Source organism: Arvicanthis niloticus, chromosome 25, assembly GCF_011762505.2.
Source record: "Arvicanthis niloticus isolate mArvNil1 chromosome 25, mArvNil1.pat.X, whole genome shotgun sequence".
In the NCBI taxonomy this organism is placed as follows: Eukaryota; Metazoa; Chordata; class Mammalia; order Rodentia; family Muridae; genus Arvicanthis; species Arvicanthis niloticus.
The window spans coordinates 30,469,613-30,484,695 of record NC_133433.1 but is presented as its reverse complement, the minus strand read 5'-3'; the positions used below and the strand labels follow the sequence as shown (position 1 = coordinate 30,484,695).

Below are 15,083 nucleotides of genomic sequence, written 5' to 3'. Positions count from 1 at the left end.
AACTTTGCTATGGAGACCATGAATCCTGAACTCTCAGATTAGTCCAAGGGCTGAGATTGAAAGGTGTGAGCTCTAGTACCTGGCTTCTCTTTTGTTTTTTGTTATTGCTGTTGTTATTTGGTTTTGTTTGAAAAGGTGTTAGTTACTTTTCTGTAGCTGTGAAAGAATACCATGACCAAAAAACAAGTACAGGAAGAACAAGTTTATTTGGCTTATGGTTTCTGAGAACTAGAGAACTAGAGAACTGGAAAATGTGTTAAGGCAGGAAGGTACAGCATGGCAGCTGATGCAGGAAGCTGAGAGACTGAAAGCTCACAGCTCAACTGCACTTGAGAAACAAAGATGAAGCAAGAAGTCAGCTGAGGCTATAAACCCTCAATGCCCATACCCAGTGACAGTTTCTCCAGCAAGGCTCCACAACCTCTTCTAAACAGTGTCACCAGCTGGGACCAAGGGTACAAATACACAAGTCTATGGAGAATATTTTTATTCAAGCCACCCTTGCTTCATACGGAATAAAATTCAAACTCCTCACCACACACACACATACACACACATACATACATACACACATACATACATACACACATACATACATACACACATACATACATACACACATACATACATACACACATACACACACATATATATACACACACATGCATGCACACACACATATACACACATACACAAGAATACTCACATTCACACACATTCTTACACACATGTACACACACGCACACACACATATACACACATACATATACATACACAAGTACACTTACATTCACACACATGTACACACACATACACATATGAGTGTACTCACATTCATACATATTCATACAGTCACACACACACACACCACACTGGCACCAAGCTTTAACTACCCTGCCTCTTTCTTCCCAGGACCCAGCAAGCATGTGTGTGCTCGAGGGCCTCTAGGCACATGTTCACTTCCCTTAGAGTTTCTTTCTGTACAGAGTATGACTGAGAACTGCTCATCTAAAGTCTTAGACAAACTGGTTCCTCGGCCGAGGCCTTTCTCTCTGTACCTTGGCTTGGGGAGCTCTGGCCTCTGAAGGCAGCCAGATCTCAACCCTTTTTAACCTGTTTACATCTCTTGCCAGTACCTCATCTTAATGAGCTCCTTCAGTTTCATCATCTGAGGCTTGAAACTCTATTTCTTTTCATTTTATTCCAATTTTGTTCACCCAAAAGTTTCAGCATATAGCGAAAGAAACGTTCCCTGTCCGTGCCCTTTGCAGTCTTTCTGTTTCAGTATGTCTGTCTCCTGCCTGTTCCGTGCGGGCTTTTCCCATGGAGTGCTGAAGTTCTGGGGCCATCTTTCTGTGGAGGAGACACCTCCCATCTAGGGTTACCATGGTCTTTCTCTAGGCAGACCACAGCTCTGAGTTATGACAAATGACTACTCTTAGTCTCCTTTCCAGGGGCATTTTTTTTTTATTTGTTGTTTCTTTGGTTGTATTTTGAGACAACGCATCAGTATAAAACCAGGATGGCTTCAAACTCACCATCTAGCTAAAACTGGCCTAAAATGGCAATCCTCCTTTTTTCAGCCTCCTGGTTGCTAGGACTACAAGTATGAACCACTATGATGTCTTCACAAGATAATTTAATTTTTTTCCAGCCGGATATGGTACATGTCTGCAATCCCAGCACTTGGGAGTTGGAGAGAGGAAGGTCAGAACTTCAAGGGCATCCTCAGCTACATAGTGAATTCAAATGCATCACGACATACTCCATAACATTCTATCTCAAAAGAAAAAACAAAAGTCTTGTGGCTGGAGAGATGGTTTGAAAGATATTGAAAGCTTATGAAAAATATAGAAAGTTTTATGACCCCTAGACCTGAGCAAAAGCATGCAGGTTCACTAGTCCCAAGGAAGTGGAACTGAATGTAAGATTTCAGGCCTTCACTGCCCCGGGATACATTCCAGGAGGAGTACATTATCCCTGAGTCAGAGGACACTTGCTAGATAAACATTCCTCAAGCCTCAGGGAAGAGAACCCACCTGTGGGTGGGGAAGGCCCAAAGCAGGAAGACACATTCCTGACTACAAAGGAAGATGCAAGTCATCTAGGTGGTCCCAGGAACTGGCTGACCATAAGATAAATGGTTGGGGGAGGTTACATCCTTACAAAAGATAAGTGTATAAGATGTTTTCCGAATGACCCTGACTAAATATGGGTTGGGACTTTTTAAGACTTTCTACTGCTTTTATGTTATGTTTCCTTGGTAACCCCCTCACTCCCCTTGGTTTGTGGTTTTCTTCTATATAAGCCCTCCACTCCCATTGTTAATTCTTTGTTAATTTCTCATTCTTTGTTAATTTCTCTGCCCCTGCGTGGGTTACAAATTGACCATCAGTCAACTGATCCTGAAATATACCTCATGCTGTTGCATCAAGAATGGTGTCTTATGAGTTTTTGGGTGGCTGCAAATTTCTGAGGCTTGAGGGAGGTCCTCCCTTGGGGGGGGGGTGTCTTACAGGTTCAGAACTTAAGAGCACTGACTGCTCTTCCAGAAGTCCTTAGTTCAATTCCCAGCAACCACATGGCGGCTCACAACCATCTGTAATGGGATCTGATGCCCTCTTCTGGTGTGTCTGAAGACAGTGACAGTGTACTCACATAGATACATAAATAAAATCTTTTAAAAATGCACTTCCAGGGAATTCTTGTCAGAAGGACCTCAGTCTTGTTAGTGAAATAAAAAAAAAAAAGGAGAGATGTGGAGAGCTTTTGGGGTTGCTTGGCAGGAATCTGACATTGGCCACAGACAAGGAAATGAACTGCAGGCAGGAATCTGACATTAGGCTGGAACAAAGACGTAATGTCAGGCAAGAATCTAAGTCTTAGGCTAGAACAAAAAAGTAGGCTTTAGGCATGAAAATGACTTTGGGCTAGGACAGAGAAATAGGCTCAGATATTTTGGTCATCCTGATAAGCTCTTAGAAATAGTGATCACAGGAGTGATCACAGGACTCTGTGTATTGTTCTGCATGTTCTTTGACTATTTGCATCTATTATATTGCTAGTTCCTCAACCTAGAACTGACCTTAATACTTGCATGTAATCTAAAAAAAAGGAAAAAAAAAAAAGAGGAGTGGGGATGGGATAGGGGAATTAATGGGGGTGGGAAATGGGGAAAAGTGATAACATCTGAAATAAATAAAATATCAAATAAAAAAATGCACTTCCAGGATCTATGTTTTTAATTTAATTGATGATATTTCCTCTCAAAGTGAACACACCTTGTCATCACATCACGAATTAAACCACTAGCAAGAGAAGTGTCTCTCATTCGATCAGTACCATTGAGTTCTTCCTTCTCTGGTGTAGCATGTTGACTTTGTCCTCAGAGAGCAATCTTTCCTGGGTTCGTCACACAAACACAAGCACTCTTCTTTGTCACCTCGCCCTGCCTGCTTGCTCCATCTAAAAGTCAAAGTCCCTTTCATCAGGTTCAGACATCCTAATATCCCTATGGAATGTTCTGTGCAGGCACTACAGTGGTGCCACTTGTGTATAACTATTGCTTCTTGACAGTCTACAGAAAAAGTACTAGAAGACTTTTTAACCAGCACACAAAAGGCAGGCATATCTTGTGGAGACGTTGTAAGATCTCTGCCATCTTCCTTTTCCTTTCTCAAATACATCCTTTTCTGCACAACCTTGTCAAAGTCTTTCTGAGACTCAAACCCACATTGACCAAGGGACTCTTTCTACCTCAATTTTTAAAAATCAGGTTTTGTCATTATCGTTTCGTTTTGTTTTTTCCTCTTGAAAAAAACAATGTCATCTAGTCCTCAGTAGGTTTTTACAAAATCTTTTAAAACACCAGGTAGGCTAGTTTATAAAATTGAGGCAAAACAATGAAATAATTACTTTTATAGACAAGCAGGGTTCTAGGTATCATGTAAACCTGGGGTGGGGCTCGGGGAGAAAATACAAATGAAAAAAGGTAGTGGTGTTTTCTTCTGGGTAGCATTTCCAGTAGAACTGTGTCTTTGTATGCATTTCTGGGCCCCTCAGTATTTAGCAATACTGGAGAATAAGATGAGACCAAAATCAAGTGTAACTTCAGCAGGTCTTGATACCACAGTGAGTCGATATCTGTAAGTGGCTGTGCAGTAACCGGACATGTGGGTGGGTACAGGGAGGGGTGCTGGCCCAGGGTAAATGCCACCTGAGTGTCAATGTCTTCCCTCTCCTTGACTGTAGGCCACCACTACTAAGTCAGCTATTTTGAGTAAGGGTGGTAGGCCCTGCACAGCCTACCTCTCACACTGTACTGGTTGGAAAAGCTTCATCTTTCTCAGCCTCACCATCTGAGCCATTCTTCCTCTTAGTTGGTTGGGAGCCTGTGTTGTGTTCATAAGCACGGTGTCCCTTTCCTCATTGAATTTCAGGTGGTTTGTTTCCTGGACTCCCCAGAGGTCTGGGAGAAGACATGGGGGCTACTCAGTTTTTGCCCTGTCCTATGTGAATTAATAATTGCTATGCATATTTCTCTATTCTCTATGTTTCTGTGAAGGATCCAATACAGCCCGGTGTTTTGATGATCTTAGCACTGAGGTCATAGGAACCCAGTCTTGAGTTAGCAACATGAGAGAAGCACTGAGCAAGCAAGACTTCCACTAAGTTATTCCAGGGCAGCATGACTTGAATCTGGGTCTGTCCCCTCTCCTGCTGTTATGTATACCCAGTGGAGGGGTTTTGTTGTTGTTGTTGTCGTTGTCATTGTTGTTCTGTTTTGTTTATTTGGTTGGTTGGTTGCTTGGTTTGTTTTGGGATTTCCAGACAGACTTTCTCTGTGTATCCCTGGCTATCCTGGAAATCACATTGGTCATACTGTCAGCCAAAAGGCTTTGGAAAGCAAGGATAGGAAGCACAACCTTGGGCAAGAAAAGAGTCTGACAGAGAGATGGCTGTGAGTACTGAGTAGCCTGGGACTCTAGACTTTGCTGTATCTAGGAAAATGTCTGTAGTCACCACAAATTTCATTCAAAGAGGTGGCTATTAGTAACCTGGGACCCACGTGGGTGATGGGAGCCCCTGCATAGGTCAGCTTTAGCACTTGTAAATCAGTAACAGAGGGAGGGCAACCTCACTTTCCCCAATGTCCTTGAGTCAGACGACTTTCTGAGTTCAGGCTCCCCTGATCTTAGGCAGATGTACATAGATAAACATCAATATACATATTTGACTTGGGTGTCTTTTCTCCCCAGGGTCTGGAGTAGATTTTTTGCAAAAAAGAAAAATAAATTGTAGTGCTGGCAGCCAAACTCAAGACCTGCCCATACTAGGTAAATGCTGTACCATTACATGACATCCTGAGGATGTAATTTTTAACTAATTTACTCATAGTCGTTCAAATATTCCATGGAGCAGGTAGGCCTGGGACCTGAAGCTGATTGTGGTTCCAGGTTTCTTAGGTATTACCTTTTAGGAACCAGTTGGCAGCGCCCTGTGGTGTTCTTCTCATTTTCCTTTTACACAGGAATATGTTGAGCCCCAAGACATAGCAGCACACGCTCTCCAGAGCCATAAGGCTAGTGGATGGCAGAGTAAAAGTTAAACCCAGAAGTCTTTGACATTAGGGACAAAATCATGACATTACAGCTATTTCAGAGAGAGCAGGGATCACAAATAATATTTGGAGGGAAAACTGCAGGAGATTTGAGGCATTCTGCCAAAGTGTTGCTCTCATGGGCAGCTTCTAGAGGCAAATTTAGCTCTGGCCAGTGGAGGCAGGCCCACAGCAATCCTGACCCACAGTAGCTTGCCCAGAACTGAGGAGGCTGGACCTCTCAGCTCTGCCCTGCTCCTGCCTCTTATCCTTTCCTGTAAGGTATAAGCAGGCTCAGTCTCACCAAGTAGCCAGCTTCCAATGCTTATTACCTTTGTGTCTTCACAAGAAACTTCTGACTAGAGCATGTACCAGCAAGGACCCTTATTGCTCTGCTATCCTTTAGCCTGCAAAGCCCTCTGTTGACCCCTAGGAAAGTACATGTAGGAATATGTTTCTAAATTCCCCAACACATTATCCCTCCTCTGTCTATCGCCCACAACCTTTCTGGAAGAAGTGCATTTTCTACAATCTGCTTTCGAGCTCTTCACAAGATGGTAAACTTACTTAATCTCTTTAATCTACCCAATAAATTCCTAATCCAAAATACTTGATTTTACTATTTCTACAGCCCTGGCTAAAAAGAGGCTATTTCACTTCTTTTTGGCCAGATAAAGACTGGGAGCATTTGTGACTCAGCCTAGATCCTTTGTGACTCAGCCTAGATCCGTCCTGTCTCTTAGAAACATAGTACAGCCAGGTGTGGTAGCATGCATCTTTAGTCCCAGCGCTCCGAAGGCAGAGGCAGGCAGATCTCTGTGAGTCTGAGAACAGCCAGAGCTACAGGTAGAGACCGTAACTGCGCACACTACTACCTATTAACCATGTCCGAACCTTCTCCAGTCCACTGTGGTGATATTATGAGGTTTTATTTCAGTCACATAGAGCCATGGAGTGCAAAAGTAAAAATACAAGAAAAGTGCCACGGTGGAAAACATAAAGGACAGATGAATCCTGGCACTGTAGGAAAGGGCACAGGAACACATCAAAACCAATCCTGGTGTTGGGCATCCCTGGCCACCATGGACAATGTCCCCTGCAGGAAGAGGGAGCTTTCTGTACTGTGTGCACGTGGCTTCTCCTGTACATCTGGTACACAGTGACTTCCTAAGGAGTAGAGACTGCATCTTCAGTGTCACACCATCCCTGTGCTTACTACAAACCAGGGCTACAGGACTCCAGCACTAATACATAGGCAAGCCCCTCAAGAATGAGTGCTTTTGGTAAGACCCAGGGAGATATAGCTGAGACACCCAGCTTAGGGTGCTGCCGGGGTGGGGACACATGGCTCAGACTCACTACATTTTCTGGATAATTGACTTTTCCAGCTTCCTTTAGTCTGAAGCAAGATGTCCTGGAAAGGGGGTGGGGTGTTGGGGGTGTACCTTATCAAAAAGGGCATCCCCATCACAGGTAAATAAGTTCCAGTCAGTACATCTTTGAGTTTTTCGGCTGTGCCCTTCCACAGGATCAGGCCTAGGTGACTGACTGGCCTGGGGGCTTGATAGGCTCTTAGCAAAGAGGCAATAGAAGCCTTGTTGCTGCTGGGCCTCTGTTTCCTGGGGTGTGGCAAGGTCCCTGGGTTCTCTCCACAGAAGTTGCCTAGGACTTGTGTGGGGACGGGTGAGTTCAAACCCTATTGTATGTACAGCTTTGGGACTGATCTGATTAGCAAGAAGCAGAGCTGCTTTGGTTTCCAGAGCTGACTTTTTCAGGACTGTGTTTCTCATTTCTTCCTTCACCTTTAAGTTCAATTAAACCAGAGTTGACCTACAAAGGGGCAAAGAACTGTGAGAAGTTATGGGAATGTTAAATAAGAAAAGGCCTCACTCTGAAGGAAATCGGGTGGGATTAAACACCACAGAGGCTCCAGGAAGGAAAATATTCTAAAGAAAGTTCCAGGAGCACAGGAAACCTCCTCACAGAAAGCAGCTGTGGTCCATGTTAGAGCCCACCACAGAATACCTCATACCTCTGAGAATGTGGAGGTCCCTCCCAGGGCAAGCTTGGTACAAAGCGGGACAGTCTCACCTTCCTGTGCCTGCCACCCTTCTCCATCCTCAAACTATCTATGAGGTTGTCAGAATGAGAGTGGTGAAGGCTGGTCCAGGGACACACCCCTGACAACTATCAGTGCCAACCTTCTAGGCCCCAGGTGATTCTATGCAACTGTAGTTCTTGAGTCACAGAATTCATCCCAGAGGTGACCCCCACATATGTTGGGGGTGGTGGTGGTGGAGGTTACTTCGAGGACATTAGATGAAGAGGACTGGGGAGCCTGGGATTGAGCGGGGGTACTGGGATTGGGAAGGCTGATACTGGGCTGGCCCGGAAGCGACCAGAAGATTCCTGGCTTCATAGCAGTCCCTCCCGGGGCCCAGCCACCCACCTGGGCACGCCCTGTCGTAGTCGAAGCAGCAGTCCCCGGTGAGACGGCAGGCTTGGTCACAGAAGCATGTTCCATAAACCCTGTCCAGCCGCCAGCCGCGGGCGAAGCAGGCCGGGTCCCGGCCAGGACAGCAGCGGCCGACCTCTGCGCAGCCAGCCAGGGTCCCGGGCCACAGCCGCGCCAGAGCGCACAGCACCATCCACAGGGTCCTCATGGCCAGAGGTGCGGCGACACCTGCAAGCGGATCCAGCCAGAGCCTCCGGCGAGCGCTCCGCTCCTCTGACAGCCGCAGCCCCCGCCTTCGGTCCTCCGCCCTTCCGCACCGCCCTTCGGCTGCCCTGGCCGCGCGCCCGCCCGCCCGGCGGGCTCCGAGCGGGTGGCGCTGGGGCCCAGGTGGGACGCGCCTGTCCTTCCGGCCACCACCCGCCCCGACAGCCGCAAAGCAGGTGCTCGCACAGCCCGCCCCCTCGACAGGCTCCAAACTGCCTCCTTAGGTCCGGGGATGCCGTAGCCCGTGCACGTTTGCACTGGGAAAGCCCTCAGAAAAACGGAGCCCCAGTGCCCCACCCGGCGACCCCCGGGTCCCCCTGCTCGCTCTAGAAAAGCCCTCGGAGGCTTTTCCCAACTGCTTCCCCAACTCTCCTAGGCCCTGTCGGGCACATAGGAGCCAGAAGTATCATTCTGCAGCATTCTATATTTTCTCACCCAGAAAAATGCTACTTTGCTTCACTTAAAGGACAAATTAATGAATACGAAGGAAATGATAAAGTGGAAACTGTGCCCTGTTTTTTGTTAAACCCGATTTCCCAAAGAGAGCCTCCACCAATAATGCTTTTGTTTTGTTTTGTTTAATAAACGAATAACTTTCACTCTAAGGTGTTCGCCTAACTTTGGAGGGTTTTATTTGCTTGCATGTCTTTTGTTTGTTTGTTATCGTGTTCTTGTCACACCACCGAGGGCGGAAACTAGATCCTGACCAATGCAAGGCCCTCCAACTAAGGGACACCTTGAGACAGGGACTTACTAACCTCTGGCTGACCTGTAGACCAGAATGGTCTCGAACTCACAGAGAGCCACTCGTATCTGCTGAAATGAAAGGCATAGGCCACTATGACCAGCGTCACACCAACTTCTTATATGTCTTTCTTTCTTTTTCTCTAAATATATTAAGTTTTCTACACTTTTTTTTCACCGAAATTTATTCTGGAAGTTTCAATTTTTCTTTCTGATTTTAAATCATTTAATTAGTATGGTTTGTAGAAAGAAACATTTTCTATAACTGAGAACCTAAGAAATCAAACTAAATTCAAAGTTAATTTCCTTCTTCATACAAGGTCTTCTCAAAGTGGAATTTCTCTCATTGGAGAGAAAGTAATGTAAGTAAAAATTTTAAACTTTACTACAAATGTGGTAAAGCAATTTAGCAACCAAATATAAAAATAAGGCATGTTATGCAATGGAAAGACCTACATTGTAAGGGTTGTATCTGATAAGCCTCAGTCTTGGATGGTTTTGACCAATGTAAAATGTAATACTATTTGATTGTCCAAAGAAAATATACTCTAAAAAGAAAAGGAATTTTTCTTTGTGAGTTTGTACAAATAGGTTCTCAGCATTGGATACTTTTTGTCTTCCTTTCTGGCAACTGTCTCTTTGCAGTTTAAAGAAATGGTTGTGATTTAGTTTTGATGGCTGGGACTAAATACTCTTGCCAATAGATTGCATACACCTTCATCTTTCCTCCTGTTAGAAGTTTTATTAGCCATTTTGAAGCAACCCATTCATGCAATTGATCTCCATGCCTTCTCTAGTCTGTCTTCTCCACGGATGCCTTTGGACAGATACTTCTGTAATGCCGTAAGAATCTGGAACAGTGCCAGAAAGGTGTAACAGCAAACAATCCACTGACTAGTTCATTTTTCCAGACCAAAACATGAAATGAAGTGGTAACAGAGAAGAGGAGGTGAGCTCTGTCTTAACAGAAGTGGAAGATGGGCTTGGGGAGATGGAGTCGTTAGAAGAGCTGGCTGTTCTTCCAGCGCTCCGTAGGGGTAATTAACTGCCAGATTTGGAGACTAGAGTGATGATCTGGCCACAGAGAAAACACACAGACACACACGCATGCACACGCATATGCACACAGGCACAGGCACATGTACACACACATGCACGCACGCACGCACGCATTCACGCATGAACGTGAGCACACACACACACACACAAATAGAGAAGCAAAAAGCATAATGTCAAATGTTTGCTCAAATACCATGTCTTCACTTTCTTTTTCTTTATGCACTGACAAAAGCAAAAGTTGACAGGAAAAGGGTTAGAAATGGGTTGGAACTGCAGGGTTAGCACATTTGTTTGTCAGGGAGGAGGTTCTCCAGCCCCTCTATGCTGCTCCAACCCCACCAGCTTCAAGTTCACCATCTGGGAGTCTGGGCTTTGCATTTAGAAAGGACTTGGACTCAGCTTAGGGACTGCCATCCTTGACAATCACCTCAGCACCTTCATCCCACACAGAATGCCACTTTGATCTTCATGAGAAGTCCACAGGAAATCCAGTGACAGGTGAAACTGAGCACAAAGCGTCTACTGAATATCATGTGGTAACTTAAGGTCCACTCCCTGCTGTACTTTTTGCACAGGAAAGCACAAAGTTTAAGATTTTAAAAAGGAAGAAGACCACGAAGAAATGACCATTTCTTAAAGCAAACAAAGGAGCTCTTGTCTCTGGTAATGCTTAAAGAAGCTCGAAGCATCAAGATCAAGCATCAAGGGAACCTTCCCCAGCAAACCATAGCAAACCCAGGACAAAGTGAGGTGGCATGCTCACTCACACCCTTACTAGAAACTGGATTCAGTCCACTCTAACAACATGTTTGCCATGCTGCATGGATATTTGAAGGACAGAAATCACCGTGACAAACATTGGAAGTAATCAAGTGTATCTTTAAAGACTTCCTGTCTGTTGTCTTTGGGAGTTATCCAAGATTGGGAAAATTACAAAGAGAAGCTGAGGCCTGCCTGTTCCATCAGATTCCAGAACACAGTAACTGTAGGTAGCCCCACCTGTGCGGTCTCACATGGTCCTGTGTAACTGTGAAGCAAACACCTCCCCCACCTTACAGCTGACATGGGGTACACAGCCAGTTAGTAACTAATCAGGCCTAGAACCAAAATTACCCATTGCAGTGCACTAAAGGCTCTTCCATAACTGCCAGCAGAGGATGGGGTAGGGAAAATAGGGTAATGGGGAAGAAAGATGGTTAGCATTGGGCTAAAGATGGAAGTATTGGGCTGAGTACTGAAATTAAGTATATAGAAATCAAAATACCAACAGTTTCCCAAGAGGCTGGAATGCATTTAAAACATAAGCTGAGAAGATGGTTAGTAGATAAGAAATACACTCACTGTCAATTTCAGACTTGCATACAAACATGCACACATGTGTACCCATGTACAGACGTGTGTGCCCATCTGCGTGCATGCACACGCACGCACACAAACCACGGGGGAAAAATTAAAAATAACAGTTTTGCATTTTTACTTACAAAAATTGAATGTTATTAAAACCAGTTAGAGCCGGGCGGTGGTGGCGCACGTCTTTAATCCCAGCACTTGGGAGGCAGAGGCAGGTGGATTTCTGAGTTCGAGGCCAGCCTGGTCTACAGAGTGAGTTCCAGGACAGCCAGGGCTACACAGAGAAACCCTGCCTCGAAAAACCAAAAAAAAAAAAAAAAAAAAAAAAAAAAAAAAAAACCAGTTAGGGTGCTCTGAAAGGTAAAAGGAAATCTCTTGAGATTGGGTGACAAATATAGTTGACACAGTTTGGAGCCATTTGTCAGAGGCACAGCACCTCATGGACCTTGTTTTCTTGAATACCAGACGTCTTTGACTATGTTATCTGGGGTGGGGGGGGGCTATATGTTTGTTTTTTTTGTTCTTGTCCTAAGACAAAATAATGCACACAGATTATAGGAGAAATTTTAGTTTCAGAGATGAATATACTTCATATAGATATTGATGTCAGCTACATAGTAAAGACTTCCTGTCCTTCAGAATACCTTCACTTGCTGGGTTGTGTAGTTTACCTGTAAAGAGGTTTTTCACATGTTTGCTTGCTTCCTTGCTTGCCTTGTGTTCTAAGAGAGTGTTTCACTCTAGCCTAGGCAAGTCTGGAACTTACATAGCCCAGACTCGGCTTACACGTCTGTTACTCTCTTGCCTAACATTCCCAACTGCAGGGACAATAGACATGAGTCATGGAACCTGGTTTGGGGACTTTCTAATTTTATCGAATCTCCACACAAACACTTTTTCTGCATCAGAATTTTACTGTATAGCTATGACCAGCCCCAAACTCATGTTGACTCTCAGGCCTTTGCCTCTCTAATGCTGGCACTACGTGGGGGCACCACCATACCAGGCATAATTCTTGCTATTATTTCCCAAGCTACTGAAGTCTTTTCCAGGGCCCTTTGTTGCATCTATATCTTGACATGCTTTCCATCTCTCTCCAGCAGTTTAGAGGATGCACACCTCACAGAAACCCCTTTGCTCCATTTTGAATTGAATTCTTTTTTTTTGTTCAGTGTTGGGAGCCGACTTTTAGCAGAAAGCGGCTATCAGCTTTGCAGCCATCTTGAGCCATATACCCTGATAAGAGATGTGATTACAATAGCCTACAACAGCTGAGCACACTCTGATAACATCTTGCTTTAGATACCCAGGATTTTCCCCTGGGTGTGTGAGATTAAAAGTGTATGAGATTAAAGGTGTGTGAGATTAAAGGTGTGTGACTTAAAGGTGAGATTTAGAGACCAGATTTAGAGACAAGACCTAAGGTCATGACTTAAAGGCGTGACCAAAAGGCATGGCTTAGAAGTGAGACATATAAAAGGCGAGAGGCAGACAGAAGAGAGATTAGAGAATCAGACACTTTAGAGAGAACAACTTTGAGAACAATTTGGAGTAACAGAGATTCAGACACTAGGAGTAGGAGTAGACATTAGACACTCGGAAGAGAACAAATTGAGTACAACTAGGAACTAGAAGGAGTACAACTAGGAACTAGGAACTCAAGACTTGGGACTTGGACTAGGAAGAGAGACTGAAGAATAAATGGGATTGAATCACACTCTGTCTGGTCTCCATTCTTCGAGTCCATTCTCACTCTCTCTCTTGCTAAACCCCGACCTGAGGACCGGAGCGGCAGCTTGGGCGGGATACAGTGGCCGCCAAGCACGGAGTGGAGAGGGCCACAACATTTTAGGCCGCCCAAAGTGGGGCAGCTTAGGCCCCAACAGTTCAGATTTAGATACCTAAATCTATTTTCATTCTTCTGCACATGAGTACCAACTTTCTTCAGCACCATGAAAGTACAAACGCTTCATGGATTCGCACTTCATCCTTGCATGAGGCCAAACTGATCTGCTTCATTTTGATGTTCATGCATGTGTGGCTGAAGCAAGTATCTAGGTACAGTTTAGTTGGCTGATATTTTTCAATTACTGGGTGGGGTTCAGACCCAGGGCCTTGCTCTCTATGACTGAACTACATCCCTGGACCTTGCTTTTCTTATATTATATATTTATTTTATGTATGTTTGTGTCCAGTGGGGGGTATGAGTCTCATGGCACATGCATGGAGGTAGCACGACAAGCCTCATGGGGAGCTTCTCTGTTTCCACCATGAGAATCCAGAGGAGCACACTCAAGTTGCCAGGCTTGATGGCAAATGTCCTTACCCAATGAGCCATCTAGCTGGTTCCTAGCCCTTGTAGGTTGTTGTGGGGAGGGGTTTGTTTGTTTGCTTACTTTTGTTTTTAATTGATAGAGTATATCACTATGCCACTTAGGTTAGCCTGGAGCTTTTCATCTCCCTGCCTCTGACTCCTGAGTCCTGGAATTAGAGGCATGTGCTACCATATCAGGTTTGTTTCTCTTTTTCTTTCTACTGAAGTCTCTGTTGTTTGTTCCATCTGTCCCTGTGTCTTTCCACAAATCCCAGAGGGCAGTCCCTTTAGAAGTGACTCTTCTCATAATTCAGTTGAAAGCGAGTTTCTGAGGATTGTGGGTATCTACAGTGAGTCAGAAGGCTCTCCTGGTAGCTGGAGCTGTACTGGAGGAGTCTGATCACTGTTGACTTTCAAGGGCTCTGTGCCCCAGAATGGCATCATTGAAACCACAGAGCCCTTGCTTAGTGTTTTCTCTGAATAGCAGTAGCAATACCCTTAGAACATCCTAGGTGTTATTCTAGTGACCATAAATAGATTCATATACCAATGTCCATGAAACTCCAGAAAAATAACATAAATACACACAAACTGACCATTGGATCCCCAATTAAGTCAAACACAAGGACTTGGCTCAGTCATAAAGTGCTTGCCATGCATAAGGGCCTGAATTTGGTTCCCCAGCACCTACCAAAAGGCCAAGGATAGTGGTACACACACGTAATCCCAGTCCTGCGGGCGGAGAGGAGAGAGGGCTGGTTAGCCGAGCGTTCTGGGTGCTCAGTCTGTCTAACTAGTAAGCCCCAGATTCAATGAGAGACCTTGTCTTAAAAATAAGGTGGAGATGGGTGGAGGAAGACGCCCGATGCTAACCCCTTCCTCTACGTGCATGTTCCCACAGAGACCATGTACCCCACCCCACCCCACCCCTCACAGCCCTGAGCCTACCTGAGATGTGTTAGTGAGTATGGGGTGACAAGAAGTAAGCACTGTGCTCCAATTTACTGTCCAGGTCACACAGAGGCTCACACAGTGTTTCCTAAGAACAATAAAAAAAAAAAACAAGTTGCAAATGTTTCCAGTTGCAACTGAATAATTTGTTGTTTTGTAGCCTTTTTAGCACACTACAGCATATGACATGAATAGTTCATCCCGATCCACAAATTAAAATACTCCAGTGCCAAAGAGCAACAGTATGTACCAGTCTGGAAAATGAACTGGTTCAACTCCAAACCAACAGGACGAATGGCCAGCAAACACAGCAGCTAGGTTCCAGTGGGCTTGTCTGCCCACATGAT

The 15,083-nt window shown here is 44.9% G+C and overlaps 1 protein-coding gene across 1 annotated transcript in view; it reads right to left on the bottom strand.

Annotated features, from left to right (window-relative positions):
• The window catches only part of Sbspon (somatomedin B and thrombospondin type 1 domain containing), a 33,640-nt gene extending 25,222 nt beyond the window's left edge, over nt 1-8,418 (bottom strand). The window contains exon 1 of the mRNA XM_076924322.1: nt 8,049-8,418. Coding sequence (XP_076780437.1) covers nt 8,049-8,262 — 214 coding nt within the window. The 5' untranslated portion in view covers nt 8,263-8,418. The remainder of the gene's footprint in view (nt 1-8,048) is intronic.
• Between the last annotated feature and the right edge of the window lie 6,665 nt (nt 8,419-15,083).